A 20,664-nucleotide genomic window follows, 5' to 3' on the forward strand; every position below is an offset into this window, starting at 1 on the left:
GGCTGCACGGTGCCTTGTAATGACATAATCAGAAAGTAATGGTGTTCTTGAAAAAAAAAAAATAAAAAAAATACCCACCAAAAGAACACACATACACTCACACACAAAAACCCCCACAGGTCCTGATTAATCTCCCACTGAAATCAAAGAGGATTTTGTTATTGGCTTCAGTGAGAACAGAGTTCTGGACACAATCTGTGTGCAGTTTATTTGCACATTTGCTTATCCAAATGATCCTGACTTTAGCCAATAGCACGTCTAGTTGTCTGTCAAGGAGTATGCCTGTATAAATGCATAAGTGTGAGTTTATAATGTGGTTTAATTCAAATTACTCTGGCATTTTAAAAGCTTTTTCAGCTACAAAGGACAGCTTTATCTGATTTCCACTCCAGAACATAGACTTTAATTGGTAAAGTTTGTGAATCACATTTCAGACTGCAATTCATATTCCATGTCATGCAAGCTGAGGACTCAAATGGATTTTGCATTTGTGGGGTTAATTCTAAAATGATTTTACTATGCATTCAATTAAAATTTTGCAGACATTATTTCAAAATGTGAAAAGCTTTACAAATTACCCAACTCATCAGCTTGGCCCTTGGTTTCCTTGAAGGGAAACTACTTTGAAGACCACAAAAAAATTGCAGTAAGTGGCACGTAAGATTGCCATCACAAGTCTGCTAGAAATACAGGGTGAACCCTGATTGCTTTAGTCATGTGAACAGTCCCTTCAGAAGCCCAAAGTCAAGCAAGGTGGCTTGCAGCAGGAGTTAATTAAGCCTGCTAGGACCCTCTGCATTACTAAAATGAGCAAGATTTTGGCTTGTAAATGGTGGGTAGAATTTTATTTAACTTTCTTAGGGGCATATATCCATTTTAAAGTAAGCCTTTTGGAAGAAAAGTTTACCTTGCATTATAGGAAATGACATTCTTTTTTTAGATTTCCCTTTTCAAAGCATGCCTCAGATTTCTAACTTGTAGCAGAGAGCTTTTGTATAAGTAATAAAAGTCTTTAAAATTAAAATGCTAATCGTAAACAAACCCAAATGCATGAAAGATATAGTTTGACTGCATAACAAAAGAGAATTATATAATTCTATTCGAATGAAATCTTTCATCTTTGATTTACAGGTTTGAGTCTGACTGTAAGTGAAACCATATTGTTCCATATCTTTCATATCATGGCCTTCACCAGAATCTTGTTTTAATTAAGGTTTCTTTCAGATTTCAGAATAAAAAGCATGACAGTCTTCACTTATGGCTTTAATATATCCTTTGAGTTTGGAAAATGTATAAAAATGAACATCATTTGCTCTTAAAAGCCAAGCGAGCTGTCACATACCGCAAGCAAAATACTTCAAGGTATCTCCCAGGGTTCATTAGGTGAGAAAGTTGTAAACAAAATAAAAGTCGCTGTAGCACAATTTTGTTCATTTGAAGTCATCTAACACACACACCCTATCTCTTTCTCTATAAGTAAGGCAACACGTGTAACAGTTTAAGCGTTCATTGTCAGCTAAAGGCACAACTCTAAGTTACATTTGCAAACATGGAATTAAATATCTAATGTCGCATAGCAGGGAAGTCTTGCTGCACTTTGGGGATCTAAAATAAAACCAAAACCCTTTAAAACTCCTAAAGGAACGTCAGCTCTCTCAGTGCAGGACTACATAAAAGAATCAGTTTGTATTCACATGACAACCTGTAAAAAACTCCCAACAAAATCCACGGAAACACCTGAGCTTCAAATGAGCTGCACGCAGTTGCTTCAGATCGCTGCTCTTAGAGCCAGGATGCAGAAACATTTCAGAACAAACTGAAAACACATTTGGAAAGCCATCTATTTTTCAGAGACTACTTGATCTCTGCTGCACATCTGGTGAGAGCTACTGTCAACTATGGCGGGTATAGTGCTCTTTTAAGGACAGACGATCAGATCACTCACTCTACGGAATCATGAATGTGATAGAAAAGGTTATGTGAAATGAGGAGAGATGGCCTGGAAAAGGGGAAAAACAATGAAGCACCACCAAGCACAGTACTCTGGGGGATTTATAGTACAATAAGAAGTGCTTTCCCTGTAGTTAAAATCCCTCATCTCAGTTTACACACCTTTCTCTTGTTCAGCTAAGAGCTCATTACAAGGGTTAAAAAACATCACGTAAAATAAAGGGGTTTGGGTTTTTTTCTCTTTTTCTTTTTCTTTTTTTTTCATTTTTTTCATTACATGGAGCAAAGAAAACACATTCTATTAACAGTTTAACACAGTATGAAAAAAATTACCCAGTAAAAAGTGTCAGAAAGTGATTCATGGAGTTTACCAAGTATTTTGCTGGGTGTTGCAAGTCGTATCTATAATCTATCGTGTAGAATTTTGTAATACTGTATTTCACAATCGATGGTGGTGAGCGGGTCTAACAGCATATAAAAAGCATGCTCTAGGCTCTTTCTCCCGAGCCTGTTTAACTGTAACTCTACAATTGTAGTGGTTACGTTTAAGGAATCTTTAGGGCCCTTTCAAGTCCATCCAAAGAACAAGTGAAGCTGCTATTCAGAACTTTGTGCCCAGTGTTTATGTTCCATCTGATCCGTGCCACCCAAGCAGCAGACAAGACATGTCTGAGGGTGCTTTGGGGGGGGATACACAATGATGTCACCCACAGGAAATATCAGGGAGGACTTGGCACTTCACAAGGCTGGCTCTTCTTCCATGGGCTCGCCAGCAGCTCTGTAAAAATAAACAGGCAATCAGAATACGGCACAAGAGTACACAATGACATTGTAGATTTTCATGCATAATCAAAGCTGATTTTTCAGCTTTCTCTCATGTTTATTTGTGTTATTCAGTTATCCATAAATAGAGTTTCTTTCCTAGGAAGTATAAACAAATGTCAAGTGGAAAAACATTTTAGATCCAAGCAATCACCGAAAACGTTCCTGTTTATATTAAAATATGTCAGAATATTTTATAACTTCTTCTCCAGAAATGTACATGCTTTGTGTCAACAGAATAAAATCATTTCATGAAAAAGAAATGGCCATGATACTTCTATTTTACAAGCACTTGTGACTGGAAATACACACATTTGTTTTTCCCAAGTGAGCCCGTGCCATTACAAAACCCCAGTTCACCAGCAGCCAAGCAATCAGCAATATCTCTTGCAAGGTTTTCCTCAGTCCTTTGAGTTTTAATTCTGTGTCTTCATAAAAGCATTGGCTGATGCCTGCCTGTTTGCCTGCAATTTCTGAGACCAAATTCTGAACTCATCTAGCAGATAACTGTCTCAGGGAGAGTCTCCATTAATAATATCTCATCAGATTATAAGTGCAACTTTTGTTTGAAAGTTTCTGGGAAATATCTAACTTAAGCAAGATAATCTCTTTAAAACATCCAGCAAGTAAAAAATGGAGATAAATGTTGAACTGGTGCAGAGTGTCATAGCTACTCATATATAACTGTGTCTGAGGATTATGCTGCTAATTGTTAAATGGGGAACTTCTGAGAATATGGTGAGACCTCATTGAAGGATGTAAGAATTTAGAAATTTCATCTCAGTCTGGCTGAACACAGCATTAAAAGTGAGTTTAAGACCTCCAAGAATTGCTTGAAATAAAGGGGGGCGAAAAGTAAATACAAGTTAATAAATAGAACAGATATTTACCAGTTAAATCTGTTAAGCTCACATAATGATTGGCTTCAAATAAAAATCCCTCAGAAAGTACAAGATCATGAGATCTCATGGAAAAAAAAAAAAAAATAAGTAATTAATGGGGGTTTGCTTGGGATTTGGTAGTTTATTTAGAAAGGAAGCCAGAGAATTTTGAATTAATCTGGACTTTATTAAAGTGTCCGTCCCCCCATCCCCCCCCCCCCCCCAAAAAAAAAAATCAGCAATGTCTCTTTAAAAGATTTTATGCAGACCATTCCTTTATGATTTGAAATGATTACATCTAGTATGTTAAAAAAAATAAGTCAGATGAATGATATATGAAGAAGAAGACATTTTTCAGGCTAATCATTTTCCAGAGGGTTAAAGAACCCAAAAGATTATATATCTATAAATCTCAATTTTGCTGTTCCTCACCATACAGTGAAAGATTTTTACTGTGAACAATTAAAAAATGACCAAGTTCATCACTGCCTTTTTATTTTTCCTTGCATTCTTCTGACCTGTGGTGGAGATGGCACAGAGGCCACAGAGGTGGGATGGAACCCAGCCTTCTAATGAGGTATGGCATAGGAGCATGTGCTGTGGGGAGACTTCACACTGCTGCTGTATGTTGCCCTCGTGCTAAGCACATGCTCCCACTTTCTTCAACAGAAGATCTGATTCTCCTCTGGGAAAAAGCAAAAATGCAACAAGCCCTGTTAAACACTCAGGACCTTACAAGACTTTCTGAGAAAAGAGCAATTTTAAAGCAGGTAGCAGATAATATTTTAGATTCTGCTGTGTATGTATGAATGAATGAATGAATGAGTGAATGAATGAGAAGAAAGCTTTCAGTAGATTTCAGCTGGTGACTGGCAGAACAGGAAAGAGTGAAGTTCTGGAAAATTTCTGCAAGTCGAAGTGGGAGCTTGTGTTATTTATAAGGAGCTAGACAAGGAGCATGTGCAAATCTGCTCACATATATTTGGCTTCCAAGACTGACATTCTTGTGAATATCTCACAGCCTTGGGATGATTCTGTTCAAGGTTTTAGTCCTGTGTTCTTTGATGAGGGCACTTCTGAAAACCAGGACTGACATCAAGCACTGTGCTCTAATACATTCCAGTATACTCCAAGAATATCCCAGCGTTCTGCAACAGCCAGAGCCTAAGCCCCAGTAGAAATATTTATATTCAAGTGCAAGAATCAAGACCCTTTTTGGAAATGGAGATGAGGTTCAGGTGCCTTGGCAAATCCAGCTGCTGTCTCCCAGAGTGGGTGTTCTCAGCCTTCTTGAGTCGGCTTTGATAATTTGTGTGTGTGATTTTACATTAGTTTATTAGAACAAAGAGAAGTCAATGGATCTATCCAGTGACTTGTCAGTAGAAATGTACATCTGTACAGGATAACAGCTTAGGCTAGAATTTTGTGAGAGATCAAGTGAAGATTCAGGCCCTTAAATACAAAGCCCTCCTCATGAAATCGAGGGAGCAGAGTCTGACAGGCCAAATTTATGTTACCTCAATTGTTAGTTGCACTAGTACAGTTAGTCTTCCTGCAGCTAGCAAGATGTTGGCATAAAAAAGTAAAACAGGAAAAAAAAAAAAAAAAACCAAAGAAAAAAAAAAACACAGGACAAAACAAAACAACCTAATCCATATTGTATGCTCTAATTCCTCAGAAATGTAACTATGAGGTTGGATCTGATCCAGGCTGATCTGTGTGGTTGGCAGATCCAAAATGGCACAGATTGGGACTGTAATGAATGAAGAACCACAACTGTGATTTTTCTTAAACCCCTACCAACGCTCACTGAAACTGCAGGTTTCTAGGAGCAGAGCTCTCTTGCATTCATTCTGATTATTTGCGTATACCATGAAGAGTGCTTGCCTACAGATATCTATATACAGCTCACACTCTGGCAAAAGGAAAAAGTCTCTGTGCAGTTATTGCTAAACGAAATGATTATATTAAAACAAATGAAGTCAATGAGACAGAATCCTTCCATGTGGATAAAATCTGGCAAGACTTGTGACATTTTAAGTAATATTGCTCTGTGGCAGTTCTGTATAAATGGCAACCATATTATTTAATGAGAATACTATTTAAAATAGCTCAGATCTACACATTAAAGAAATCCAGTATAAGAATCAAGATGAGTTCTGTAAATCATAAAAAAATTCTCTTACCTTAATTTATAAATTAGAATTTGAGAGATTCCTCATAGCTACAACACCACACACAAACAAACAAACAAACAAAAAATCAAGATAAGTTTCCAAGTCCTCAGAATTGCTGAAATTGCTGAACAAAAGATAGATTTTCTAATGGGGTATGGCTGTTTTATGCCATAATCTGTTTCTAATTTAACTCAGCTGTCTCAGGGAAGAGCATCGTAATTGAAAAGTGATCCTCTGGTAGCAAAGAATGGGGGAAAGGAGGTACGTTTCTATACCTTGAAGATGATTTGGAGGGTGCTTGAAGACATCATATTAAAGATCCAAGTAAGTGTATACCCTAGTAAAAAATGGACTCTATTGATCAAAGGAAAAGGGTCACAATGAAAAGGACTTTGCAGTTTAAGATCCAGCCAAGGTAAAAACATGTAAACTCCCAAAAGAGGATGTCATGTCCAAATAAGGCAAATAAAATAAAAACTCTGGCAAGTTCAATGTAAACCCACAAAATGGCCAAAGGAGAATCAGAAGACCAAATTGTTAAAGGCATAAAAGCAAATAAAAAAAAGATCTTTCAAAATACATCAGAAGAAATGATCAAAGCATAAAAAGAACATCAAGAAAGGTAGACCACAAGAGCAAAATGAACTATTTATATCTCTGTTAACTAGAGAAGTGTCAGGCAGATTTTATTATTTGCAGATGAACTGTCTTAAACTGAATCAGCACTAGAACAAGCTGATATATTAAACACTGCCAAATTGCTAAGAGCAGATTAAATTTGTCCACTGAGTTCTAAGGGAATGCAATCATGATGTTTCTAAATAAATAATTATAGACTACATTCTACTGGTTAAATCAGCATCCATGCCAGAGGTAAGAAATGCTGTCCCCCTTTGGGAGACTTTAGGAGATCCAATAAGTCCATACTGGGGGGAACTGATAGCAACAATAATAAATCATAGAATTAGTAGGCATTTAGATAATAGTAATTTGGCTAAGAGTTAAGCTTTAACTGCTTTAGGGAAGTCAAACTTTACAAATTTATTACAAATTTCTGAAGGAACTGAAGGAAGAGGGTGTCACGTGGCACCCACGTACAAAGAAAGTCTTCCAATGATTTTATGCAAATGCTCTGAGGAACTTAGTTTATGAGAGAACACCCTGCAATAGACTAAAAATCCATCAGAAATAAGAAATGGGTAATAACACTGGTGAATTTTCATCATAGAGAGCAGTTCCACAGCATTTCAAGACTTGGCAATGTATTAGTATATTTAAGTGATAACATTTGTTGATGATGCAAAATTACTGATACTAGATAGTTCTGAAGCCCATAGCACTAATTTTAAATGGAAAAGGAGGTAAACAGATGCAAAATAATACACAAAGCAGAACGAGGACAGCTTTAATTGTTTATATACTGTGATGGCAATTACTGAGAGCTTGGAGTTAATGAGAGTAGAAGAGAGAAACAAAAGCAACAAAAAATGCCCATCATTAATCTACTGTATATGTCCATGGTGTGCTCAACATCTGGTGTCCTGAATTCTATTCTTAGTCCTTGTTCTAAAAAGTACTATATGAATTACGTAAAGAGGCAAGAAGAATGATCTGAAATAAGACTTTTTTTAATTCCAGGAAAAATAAAAAGTCTCGAGACAGTTAAAATGTTTAAAACCAGAAATGTAGCAGAGAATGCGAGTAGGAGAAAATATGCTTTCATTTCTAAAAGCTCTGAACTGTGCCTGATGAAGCTGTGGGATTCACTGCATGAACATCAAAACTGTAAGTTAGTTCAAAAATATCTTTGAAAAAATTTATACTTGGGTAAGTATCCTGGAGGCTTTCATGCAGATGGGTCACATTCAGACACTGAGATTACAAATGATCAGGGTAAGACTTGCTCTTAACTCTTCTGTTCCCTGTCCTCTCCTTCAAGCACTCTCTACAAGGGGGTGAGTGTGAGGTAGGTAAAATAAGGCTGCAGCTTCTTAGACTCCTGAGCCTGGCTTTGAGTTCAGATGCACTGGGGTAGGGTCAGGTAGGTTCAAGTTCTTCTGAAGTTCTTCTGGATACTCAAACAGTGAAATTCTGAGCAAAGCTCTATGAGCTGTTGCAAAGAGAGAGAACACAACCCTAGGTGGTGGTTAGATGTACCCTACAATCTGAACAGTTTAACTGCTATAACCTACATTACAATATCACTGAAAATGCAACTGATATCTCAGAAACAGAAAATGTCTAAAAATGATGCTTCATTTTCATTTCCATTTGAGTAAATCTACGCTCAGCTGAATGAAGGCCATAAAGTTAAATCCTGGTAAATGCCATTCTCCAGATTTACTGTTTGCTGCAAAAGTAGAAAGTGCTGGAGACCTCTTCTCATACCCATTTATTTTTCCATTTTAAGAAGAAATGTACAGAAGCTCCAGTGTATCACGGACAGCACTGTGCTGAGTATTTACATAGCAAGAGTTCTGAAACAGATGTCTGGCCAAAGCAAAATTCTAATCAACTAAATCTGTATCTTTCTTAGGGAATAAGCAGTTATCTATACACAAAAGTTATGGCAGTTAGAAATGCTTTATAGGGCATGCTTGTTCCTTTAATTGCGTCTGCACTTAAATCTGTGTTAGCATCATGCATGTTTTCTTTCCTATCCACAAAGTCTTTTTTCTATATCTGTTCTCTCGTGAAGGCTATAATCAAGTTTCAATTGAATCTTAAAGTGCAGAGTTGTGTTTGGTTAAACAAAACACCAAAAGCATAGCAGATTTCACTGCTTTCTTCCTTTAGTCTCAGAGAAAATCAAATTAAAAAAAAAATAATCTGCACTGTCACTTGAAGAAAAGGAGGAAGGAGAGAAGAAAGAAAGAGAAATACTTAATACAGGCCTTAGCCAGGAGCATTTTATCCTTTATTCATCAGTGGTAAGTGAGTCAGATATGAGTTGGCCAGGAAAAGAGCTGCTTTACCCAAAATCTGACTTTAAAATGAGTCATCTCACTCCAAACACCAATATATCCTCCAACATAACTGGCAAGAGTTTCCCACAAAGAGACTTTTGCTGCCACTCTCTTCATCTGCAGGCCTGGCTATCCAGAGCTGAAGTCAACAGGATGTCTATCATCAACTCTGTGAAACAAGACCAGAATTATCAGCTTGGCTGAGCACAGTGGCAATTAAGAGAAAGTAAATAGGCTCCTGGAAGAATGAAGGAACCCTTCGGGCTTCCCTGTCAGCCACGACACTTTCTGCTCTGATCCTACTCCCTGCCAGCCACTAACAATTTTCCCCCAGAAATACTCAGTGGAAAGGCTTACAACAGGTCTTCAGAAGGTGGCTGCAATCCACAATGGGGAAGAATGATAAAGAGAACATAAGAGACCAGAGGGCTCTTCAAGTTCCTGCAGCCCTATCATTTGTCATAGAAGGGGGCTGGAGAACGAAGGAAATATACTTGATCTTTAATTATAATAAATGGAGCAAATGTGATAAAGTTGTGATTCATCACTACGTTACTCCAGTTTGTGTTCTTATATGCCTATGAACGAAATGCTGTGTTTTTGTTAAGTGAATTAAGTTACACTGGCATGAAACCAATGTGTGCAATGTCAAATAAATCCCTGGATTTATAATCCCATGCTGAAGTTTCATTCATGCTCAAAGTGCAGCTAGGTCCTGGCAGCCCAGAGGACTGTGTCTTTGAAATCAAATCTTCGAGGTTACCCTCTTTCATATTCCATATTCATCTTTACATTCAACAGGGAGAAAGCCAAGAAAAAAAAACATTCTGAAGCCTCAGAAAAACTAGCTGTCAGTTTTGTCCCAGTGAGATAACACTTATGTTGTCCCATTGCTCCCTGATGGCAACCTGGCTTTGGGTGACTTCTTTGTGGGTTATGAATGTGGAAACAGAATCGGGGATGTATGCTTGTAAAGATTTATTTATGCTGCTGAAAAACTTCAGCAGCACCAAAGATATTTCAAACAAAGCCATTTTTCCACAGAACAATTCATCATGAAGGCTTCACCCCTATAAGAGCCCGGGGCTGATGAAGTGTAATGAATCTGGCAGCCACATGAATTCCACTTGTGTACATTTCAGCACATCCGTGTTTTTTTTTTTTTCATTTTCCCAGCTCTGCTCTGAAATGCAGTTTTCAGAATGGGAGGAAACTGTCACAGGTTATCAGTAGTTAGGTAATAAATAAAATAATTAAATACAGTGTTAGTCAAAAGGTTATTTTGTTCAAGTCTTGTAAGACCAGTGATTGCTCTTGACAGCTGTAGCTTTAAGTGAGTGGAGGTTCATAACAAATACAGTTCTTGATTATTCTGAGCAAAACAAAAATACACAAAATTAACCACACCCTTTTTCATACAACTTAAGAATGAGCTGTGTTTGGTTGAATTAGTTCCAACCCTTTAATTAAAACTGCTTATGTTTCAGAGCTGTGCATACACAAACAGGATCCCCAGCTTTCTGTCCTTGGCTAACAGAAGCATCTCGTGACAGTCACAAATCTGCATGACAAACCTTACAGTATTCCTTAGCTGATTGCTGATTAATGCTCTCACATATATAAAATTTGTTTCCTGTTCATCCCTGGGTTCTTCTCTGAGTCTTGTAATAATCCAAGCCCAACAATAGATGTAGCATACTGAAACGCAGTTGCAATCAGAAAAGTGACTAAGTACACAAACTTTACTGACTTCTGGCCCCAGTGTGTCCCTTTGAGTCAAATCTGCAAATTTCTTGACAGATGAATGCTCTCACAGTAGTGAGAGATGTCCACTTCCAAATGCATGAATAGCTTTGAGCTGATTCTGTGTTGCTCCCCCTGGGTGCTCCCAGATGCCCATTAGACCTGTTTGGAATATAGTGCCCAATGCAAGAGGCAAGAACCAAACTAAACAAATAGCTGTCGTGACACAGGAGTCACAGGCCCTTTTGGCTTCAGTCCCACTACAGCTCCCATCTCCCTCCTTACTTTCTTGCTATGCAGCTCCTCTCTGCAATGTACAGGGAGCTGGTGAGTCTCCTTATAAGGCTCTTTTTCTACTTTCCTCTTCACTCGTTTTTCCTTTGTATAATGGAAACTGAACTACTCCCTGCATTCTGGGTCTTCATCTTTTGGAGAAGGCCAGTAAAGTTTATCCTTCAAAAGAGGAAATAGGAAACTCCAAGAACTTAACTTCTGCAGACACTTTGAAACTTGGATGTCCCTTTGAACAAATACTGTTTTGTAACAGAGTTCTCAGAGGCCTCTTTTTTTTTTTTTCTTTTTTCTTTTTTCTTTTTTTCTTTTTTTTCATCCTTAATTGGCAGAAAACTAGTAACAGTTACTGTGTCATTTTCTCAGGCTGCGAAAATGAAAGCAATGTTCATTAACCTAAAAAAGCAGCTGACAAGATGGGAAAAGACAGCGTTCTCTTTTTAGCCAGTACCTTCAGAACAGCAGGCAGAAAACATTGGCCCTGGTCCTGGTCAAGATTGTTTTAAGTTTTATGCTGGCACTGTTCCATTGCTTCCAGGGAAGTAACTTTTAATGCCTATCTAATATCATTTAATAATAATTTAAGTAAGTCCATCCTTATTACAGTTATCTGAGAGTAAGTTAGATGCCTTCCTAGAAAGTTAACCCAGTTTTGAATTTCTTCCAACGTGAAGAATACTGTTGATTACACTTGATCATGTCTATTTTATTCACGCAGATAGTGTCCACAGTGCACTTGTTATATAGGAAAGAGCTTTTAACATGGAGATAAAACAAAGTTTTATGTACTTTCATGAACCTTAGTAAAGAGTTACACACACCAAAATATTTGTTAGAATAGGATACCTTTGTTTCCAGCAGGCAAGTAAGAAGAACTTAAATTAAGGAGAAAAAGTTCCAGGTAGTTCAGTTAGCAGACAATTTGGAGATAACTCAGTCTAGCTGTCTTCTGCATCTCGTATGACTGGAGTGTAAAATACTTGCTCTGTGCAATAATTGCATGGGCTTACCTGCTGCCTTCCTGAGGAAAGCACTGCTCAACATCCACTGAAAGGGAGGCCATAGCGGACACCGTTTCTGTCTCCTCCCTCTCTTGTTTCTGAGACTCAGCCAGAGCACAATCCACTGGCACAGAGTATGGCTCCACTGACTTCCAGTACTTGCCTAAGGAAAATACACATCATAATTTATGGGAATCTCAGCTAGCATGGTGGCACAAGCATAGTAATCACTTAGTTCAACACTGAGTGATTATAATTTAAAATCACTGCAGTGTAAGCAGAGCAATTGAAGTATGTTTCTGAACCTACGAATGCCAAGTTGGAAAGTGCTTTCATTCCAAGGGCTGTGTCACACCCTTCCCCAGAAGGTAATAAACTGGAGGAGTAACATGCAGCCTAATGAACTCATGCTGTCAGACAAGCTATTGACTTTATCTACCCAAGGTAAAGGGAGTTCAGGGGAGGGTTAATACTTAAATATTGCTTTGATATTGAAGACTATTGATGCATATACAACAAATAGGATCAGAAAAATGAACATTGTTGTATAAAGTGCTCACACAGCACAGTCTCAAAAAGGAAAATGTTAGAAATGCCAGCTTGGACTAAAGTGATGCTGCCAGAACAATCAGGTTTGTTAGTCCTGGATGTTCTTCCTCCTCCAACCTCAGGGCGTATACTAGAACAATAATTTATTTAAAACTTTCATATATGAACTGACTGCTGCTGGAAAGCCACCAGATATCATAAGGAATAGTTTCTAGTTTGCTGTGTAAAAAGTCAGCAGTGAATTAAAAACAAGAGTAAATTCTGCTCTCAGAGTACAACAGGAGGTTTGGTAGGGAGCTTCTCAACTGGCACTAACAATGGTGGCAGGTGATATTACTGGCATAAAACTGGTCTGCTGCTGCACAGCTGTTAAGAAACAGAGGTCGATCACTGTTAACCAGGTGGACAAGAAAGAATTTACATATGCATTTCTTACAGCTCAGTAATCCACTCTACATTCACTAATTGCCAGGTGGATGACACCTGGAAATGAGGAGCTTTGGAAAGTCTGGAAGCTCTGCACCAGTGCTTATTCAGTGTTTAGCAGATGGCTTCCAGCAGCTGCTACAGAGGTTGGGGCACGGTACTTATCTGGGAATTAGAGGGAGGGTTTCAACAACTGTGAAAGAGAGGGGATCAAGAAGTGGACTTTTCCAAGGGTTAAAAGGAGAGTTTTGGCAGCTGGGCAGTGGGTTGAGGCAAGGTGCTGATCCAGAGGGTGGCCAGGGGCTCTGACAGCTGGAGGCCAGGCTGGTGGTGCTGGCCATGCTGCACACAGGCTGCTGAAAATTCCCTCATGGGTAGCACAGCTCTCTGCACTCTCTCAAAAGATGAACTTTTTACTCCAGTGAGCAAGCAGCTGTCAATAAAACCTGAAAATGTCTTTATTCAAAAATATCACTGCAAGATGAAAGACCAAACCAATCTGCAAGAACAACCAGCGAGCATGGACAGAGCGTTTCTTTGAACTCTAATAGTGTGCACGTTTGAGTAGTTAGCAGAATCTTTAAATAACGGAGACCTTCTGGGGATAAAATGTAAAGTGTATTAAGTATCCTACAAAGTTGAGATTAAGTGTTAGAAGGTTGGCTTTGCTCCAGAAGCATGAAAGACACAGCTAAAAAGTTATGTACATAACAGTAGGCTCAATGATTGGAGCCTGGCAAATTTTATAAAAACAAGACAAAAATATACTCTATTATTACTGTGCTCAGAGACCAAATTCTCTGTTCATTAAAAAATACACTAAAAGCAAACAAAAAAGTTATATGGGCATTCCACAGCATTCTCACAGATCATATGTGCAAAAGTGAGTCTCTGCAATATACACCCAATTCAAACCCTATAATTTATGAGCTAAATGTTCACAGAGTGGGTGGGGTTTTTGTTGCAGAAACAGATGTGCAAGAAAATCAGATCTGTTGGCATGGGAATAATACCTCCTCTTGCCTATAAAAGAAATGAACCCATGTTCACTGCTGGAGTTTTCAAGGGCTCTTATTCATAAAATAAAATATTAGTAACTAGCTACCACTGCGTTGCTCTCCTGCAGCAACAATAAAACATCATCAGTGAGGATTGCTCCACTGCATTCATTCATTCACATGCAGGCTCGCACACCAGCTGCCCGCTGAATCTGGGCTTTCTTGTAACACCCAAACTCAGGCCAATTCAAGCATATTATTGGGCTCTTTGTGTCCATTTAACTGCCCTACACTCCCCAGTGATCAGTGATATTTCTTGTTTCCCTACATTGAGCACTGTAATATAGAGGGGCTTCAGCATTAGAGGCAGCAGTAGAGCCCGGCTGGGAAGCAGGTGGCAGCATCTATGCTGCTGTGGAGGGTCTTGGAGAAGAGGGGTACACAGAAGCCCATTGTGATTAATGGGAAGAAATTTCAAAGCAGTACTATTTAGGAAAAGCATCTAGGTTGCAGCAGGTACTTTGTGTGGAAATTTGTGGTGTTGATGAAAAAGCAATGGTAGATTTTTCTTTAAAATTAGAAAGCTTACGAACAGCTGTAGTAAACAGAAAATTTTTTGCATACATCTTTTATTAAAGCACAACTCATTTATGTTCTGCACTAAACATATATGGGGCTTGGATATGTTCAATCAAAAGTCTTATGGAACAGAGAGGCAAGCACAGCATGCAGATGTAAAGGAGCTTTGCTAGGAACTCTAATTATGCTGTGAATTGACAACTGGGTGAACTTAAAGCATCTGACCCAAACCTTGAAAATGCCATTTCTACTGTGCTATACAGAAATGTGAATTTCTGCTGGTCCTGATACACATATTGATCATATTGCAGTGAATGGGGAAAAGAATGGAGCTTGCCCCTGGTTTCATCCATACAAAAAGAGAAATCACTGCTTGCAAGAAGAAACAATAAAACCAACTCAGTCTTCTAGGTAGACTGTGGCTTTCAACATGAGTATGTGCTTAAGTCTCTCTCAAAGATTTGTGGGAGCACTGATTATTACCAGGAAATAATAAAAATGAATGATACTGCCACTGCTAAAATAATTTGTAATTGCCTTTCACCAATAGGTTTGGACATGCTGTACTATGGTTTGCTTGAAAAATCCAGTTTGGGGATAATATTAAAGCCAGTGAACAGGACTGTTTAGAAATGCCATATTACATGGGTGTGGGAACTACTAATTCAAAATATATTACAGTTCCAAAAGGGCTTTAGAACACTGTCACAAACAAAATGTTTATATAAATTCTTTTCCACTTACAAAAGGTATTGTTGTTTTTTTTTTGTTTTTTTTTCCCCCTCATTGTGTAGGTGTTGCATCTTCAATTTTTGTTTTGAAATGAACATAGAGGTGGGACAGTTTTGGTCTAAAATATTTCTAATATTCATCATGAAAGTTGAATCACAGAAATAGATCCAAGACACAAAGAAGCAACTATTAAGACAAAGCAGGCTTTCTCAGTATTTTTTGAGCTGCTCCTCCACAATTTTTCAATCTGTACAACTCTGTAATATTCAACGTGTATTTGCTTCTCTTAATTCCATCTAATTGCGCATCCTACACAAATCTGCATGAACCTCCCTCTAAATTCTTTTCCTTCATTCAAGCATTTTATTTTCTAATACTTGGTCTCTCTCCAAACAAAATGATGGGTACATAACTTTTCAGGCAATAGGTGGAAAAAAAAACCCCACATCAACAGCGCTGTGTACAAATAACTCCAAATCCTGTGCTGCCTGTCAGTTCATTGGACTGCCATAACTGAACTGGGTCTGCTCAAGCCAAAGTTTACTCTGAATAATCAGTGTTAAGTCACTCTGCAGAGCTTTGGATTGTGTTTTGAGATATACAACATATCTTTGTTTCTTAGCCACTGAGAAAGATATTTCTTCTTCCTGAAAGACCATCACTTGTGTTTAAGTATTGTTGGTAAAACCCTTAGACACCATGCCTTTCTAGATCTAGTATTATTTTTTCCCCATCCATTCTGTTTTTGTTGTTTGTTTCAGATTCATTTTTCATTAAATTAATGAACTCCAAGCAGAATTAGATTTTCTTACCAGTTGTCTATAATCTTTCTCGGTCTCTTTTTGTGGCTTTCCATTCCTATTATCATTTGCAAATCAATACTATTTTGTGTAGGATGTGAATTTCCTTACTTTACAGGGAATTTTAAGAAAAGCACAGATTTGTGTGCTACTTTAAGAGACAACATTCAGCAAAAATGCCATACTGGAATTTATCAAACAGATGATTTAATTGGAGTATGTAAATATGTGAGTGACTGCTGGATATGAAGGATTATAAATAATAAAGGATTAGGAAATATAAACCCACAATGCATTTTCACAGTCTCTTTATAACTAAAGTTACATTTAGAAGTACTACATTATCAGTGGATAATTCATGGTGTCACCTTCAAAAGCTGCATTTATTTTATAGAGATGACTCCCAATTACTTGTGATTAACCTAACATGAATCAAAACATTTGTTATCCATTTGTTATTATTAAGGAGCCAGCCAACAGTAGAAGCCACGAAGCTTCTGCTGCCTTGGTAAAATGGCAGAAAGCAGAAGATTAGAGAAATTAAGGGAGGTCTGCTCAGAAGGATTAAGGTAACTGATGGCAAAGTGAAAAATTTTCACTGAGGTCAGAGCAATGCCCCAAAGCATCTGGTTAGTAAAGAGCTGGGAGCAAGGCACAGAACTGAAGCAGTCAAGTGCTGTTTGAACCAGAAATGAAATAAAATCACAATATATTTGTCAGCATTGTTCCAGAGATCAGTGTCCATTTTGAGCTTCATAATTTTATTTCAATTTCCTCTAGATAATAAAGTGAAAAACATGAAAAGGGCTGCACAAACAAAATCTGAACAGTCTGTTTGCTTGAGCTCTGATTTATGGGTCTATTCCTGTCCCTTACTGACAAACATCTATTTCCTTTAACTCACTCTGGAATGGGGAGATTTGGGAAAATGCAGAAATTGGAAAGCTCTAAATAATTTAAATGGCTTAATTCATCAGGTATAAATACATAGCAGAAATGAAGACATGTCAAAGCAACAAAAACAGTGTGTATATGTGTATATATATGTAGATACATACAAACTAGACACAGCATGTGGGTTTGTACATACAAAGCTTGTCTTTTCACTGAAACAATAGTTTAATGTCTGTGACATTAATTAATAAAACCACCCCAAACCCAACAACCCAAATGGAGAAACATACTTTGAATTTCAGTGGTCTTTTTTAAAGAAGCTATTGCATTCATATTGGGGATTTGGTGCACAATGTCTTCTGGGAGAGGCTCCAGCTGCAAGGATAGAATAGAATAATATAAATTTTCAATAAGACACAGGGAAGTAAAACAAACTGAAACAAACTAATCCTCAGGAAAACCTCAGCCCAGGAACTGGTTAACATTTTGCTGGTTAGAGTTCTAAAAGTATAGCCACGATTTTGTTTTCTGTTTTCAGCCATGTAATTGAATTCCAACGGGCTTTTCGATTGGCTGCAAGACTAATCTATGGAGTCTCTGAAGCAGGTGCATGTCTGTGTATTATTCATTAAAAAAATGCTAGTTATTTGTGTAATTTTTGTAGGTTCCTTGCAAACCAAATTCCACTGTGTCTGCATACGCAGCTGGGTACTCCAAACAAAACCTTGCTGAAGCCACACTGGGACCAAAGTGTGCACTCCATTATCTTTATTTTTATAGTGTTATTACATCTAACCATCTTATATACTTTAAGATTTATAGGGGAAATCCATGAAATGGCTACTTTTAATAGCTTTACATTAATTTCAAATAAAGAAGTAGATGAAAAATGATAGTGCAGATCAGCAGTACAAGTTCTCTAAGTATGCTTGTCTTTAAGACAACTGAATTTTAATCAATCAGTTTTAACTGCGCATTCTTTGGGTGGAGCTGCATCATAATAAATTAGTAGAAGGATGTGTTCAGTTTCTGCACAGTAATTTCTTCCCTGCAGTGAATATAAGCTACCCTTCACCACTTCTCACTGAGGAAAATTAGTTACCTAAATATCTTAAAAAACTAATCGCTGGATGCTTTTGACTTATATTGAACCTTTTGAAACTAATTTGCTCTAACAGTGCCCCACGCATTTCAAATCCCTGTTTATAATCTGGAGATAACAGTATTTTTCTGTTTTACAGGAACATACTGTACTTCTATTCTTTTCATAGGATTTACGTTAGTCCTAATTTGGTTGTAAGAGTTCTGAAAAATAAATGTGATAGCAATTAATATCAGAAATTACTATATCCTGTCAATTCATGAGGATAACAACCAAGTGAGAACCACTTTTTTTTTGTTTGTTTGTTTTTGTTTTTGTTGCTGTTGTTGTTTGTCCACACATTTTCTCCTAGAAAAGGGTAAACATAATTAGGGATCCATGTACCTCCTTGTTCTGTAACAACTACATTTTCCTTGAGCTGTACTTAGAGATGATCCTGCTTCCTCACGCAGGCTGCTAAGTCTGGCCTTGGAGGCGTGCTTCCTGCCGAGCCAGGAAGAAGCAAACCCATCATGGTGAACAAGAGCCATATCAGGAACAACCTCTCTCCTTTAAAGCTAAGTAAGTTCAACCATCATTGATGGGAGACATCTGCACTGCAGACAAAACTCCTTTATTAAGCACGCCTAGTCCTGCTTTAAGCTAGGTCAAGTGCAGCCCACCCAAGTAGCTTCCTTGTGAAGTGAATACTTCAGTAGCCATCACATATTGTTCCTGGGGTTGCTACTGCTTCATTGCTACCCACCAGCTAGATGAAATCATCTTTGATCCAAGCGCACAAAGTGGGAAGCAACTGCTGGCTAGACATCCTCTTAATAGTGCTATTTCAAGCAAGTTCAACTACAAATTCCAGAAATTCTGTCAACCTACCTGTAAGATCATTCCTGAATACCTGCCAGTAATAGAGGCATTGTAAATAACACCAGTGTTTAGGTGTCTCGATAGCTAAATGGAATAAGGCTGTTTGTGTCATTATTTCCTTAGAATCCCACGTGGGACTGCAGCTGGAAGATTTCCTCATGTCTAGAAACAATGGTATTATGTTTTGTTTTCAAATAGAATAAATCACTCCATTCTGTGCAGTAAGCAGAGAAGTTCTGGTAGAACCTGAGTTAGTCCCAACCCTGCTCAGTCACAGGAGAGGCCAGGCAGTAGAGGAAGGTTGTTGCTATATCGTTTGTATCATGGATACAACAAGAAAGCAATAACAATAAAAATCAGATTTACAGAAACGTTTGCAATTCCTAAATCACAGCTACTTCACAATCTCCATAATTTATTTGGTTGCTTGAAGGTTCCTGGGGGAGAACTGCATTTATGAATATGCCCACATGTGAAGCTTAGGCTTCACAGCTTTTAGAACAAACATTATTTTCTTAATAATCTATAAATTGGGTTATGTAAGTAGACAGCACTTGCTTTTATCACTTGTTGTCTTCTTTTAAAAGTAATCTATCATCTGGCCTACAAAAGTACAAAGTCCTGAAGTTCCATTTGGTCATACTGGGTGCAGGAACACAGAAGAATCACAGAATTATCAAGGTTGGAAAAGACCTAGAAGATCATCTAGTCCAACCATTATCAATACTTCACGGCTAGAAGAGTTGATGAGAAGTTTAAGGTTCTGTTTTGACAGTTACATAATTTATGAGGCTTCGATGACCAATTCACACCCCTGAAGGGACTTAATAGCTCCAGGATATAACTTTAGAAATATTGTTGGAGTATGAAGTACGAAAGTGCCACAATGCAAGATTTGAAACCTCTGTCTTATTTCCTCTTTGTGTACCTTGAAGATCTTCCTGCAGAACTCTTATATGAAATAGCAAGATCTAGATACAATTAGAAAATATTTCCTGCTAAAGGAGAATTTGTTTTGTTATCTTCTTTGCAGATTTTTTCAGGAGCCAAAACTTTGCCTCCATTTTTCCTAATATGTCAATGAAATTTCTATTCATCAGTACAGAGGTAGAACATAGAAAATATTTGAATACCTAGTCATATCAGACAAATATTAAAATGAAAGATGGATTTCCAGAAGATAAAATACGCTGATGAATCACTTAACAGAAGATAAAAGGGTCAGATGTCCAACAATTATTATCCCAGATATTATTCCAGTTAGTTTTACTAACAGTTCTGTAAGTGAGTGTACTAGTTTTCTCTGATCATTTCCTTAACTCCTCTTTCCACAACACCTTCATGTCATATTCAAAACACATCTTCTGCTCCAGAGCTATTCTGTCTTCCTAGCCCTTAGGGGTAAGCAGACAGAACTTGAGTCTTCTTCCATATCAGGGAAATCTTAAGAGGTTCCAAAATAAGTTTATTATACCATATATCTTATTCACTTTAAATGCAGCACTGTTACAAAAACACTGTAGAAATAAAGCCAGTGGCTTATGGCAGATATTTCTATAGACTTTGAAATGAGATGGTTTGCATTCAGGAGACCACGTTCTGTTGGCAGCTCTCCACTGGTTGGATACAACTGTAGAGACATAGAGATGTCCCTGGAAAATATCCACAGTTAAACCCAACAGTGAACAAAAGAAGTTAATCTACACCTGGCATATATGGCGTCACCACCTTCCTTTCTATGCTTATTGGCATTGAGGTCATGAACTTTTTTAATCTGGAGGCTAGCAGAATGGAAGCTGAAAAGAGAGCTGGAAATACATATGCTCTCAGGAAATAAACCTTTCAGAGAACAGCTCAAGTCAGTACAGAAATAACCAAATCACTGGAGAGAC

The 20,664-nt window shown here is 37.8% G+C and overlaps 1 protein-coding gene across 13 annotated transcripts in view; it reads right to left on the minus strand.

Annotated features, from left to right (window-relative positions):
- Positions 1-380: 380 nt before the first annotated feature.
- Positions 381-20,664, minus strand: part of HDAC9 (histone deacetylase 9) — a 445,991-nt gene continuing 425,707 nt past the window's right edge. For 12 of the 13 annotated variants that reach the window (XM_015853723.3, XM_085538530.1, XM_015853724.3 and 9 more), the window contains 3 exons: positions 17,100-17,184; positions 11,841-11,994; positions 381-2,728 (listed from right to left, as the gene is read on the minus strand). In XM_015853723.3, the coding sequence (XP_015709209.2) occupies positions 2,689-2,728; positions 11,841-11,994; positions 17,100-17,184 (279 nt within the window). In that variant the 3' untranslated portion in view covers positions 381-2,688. The remainder of the gene's footprint in view (positions 2,729-11,840; positions 11,995-17,099; positions 17,185-20,664) is intronic. The other variant, XR_014943025.1, reaches the window with a different exon arrangement.

The sequence above is a fragment of the Coturnix japonica genome, chromosome 2 (assembly GCF_054131305.1).
Source record: "Coturnix japonica strain WE chromosome 2, WE-NBRP24, whole genome shotgun sequence".
NCBI classification, from domain to species: Eukaryota; Metazoa; Chordata; class Aves; order Galliformes; family Phasianidae; genus Coturnix; species Coturnix japonica.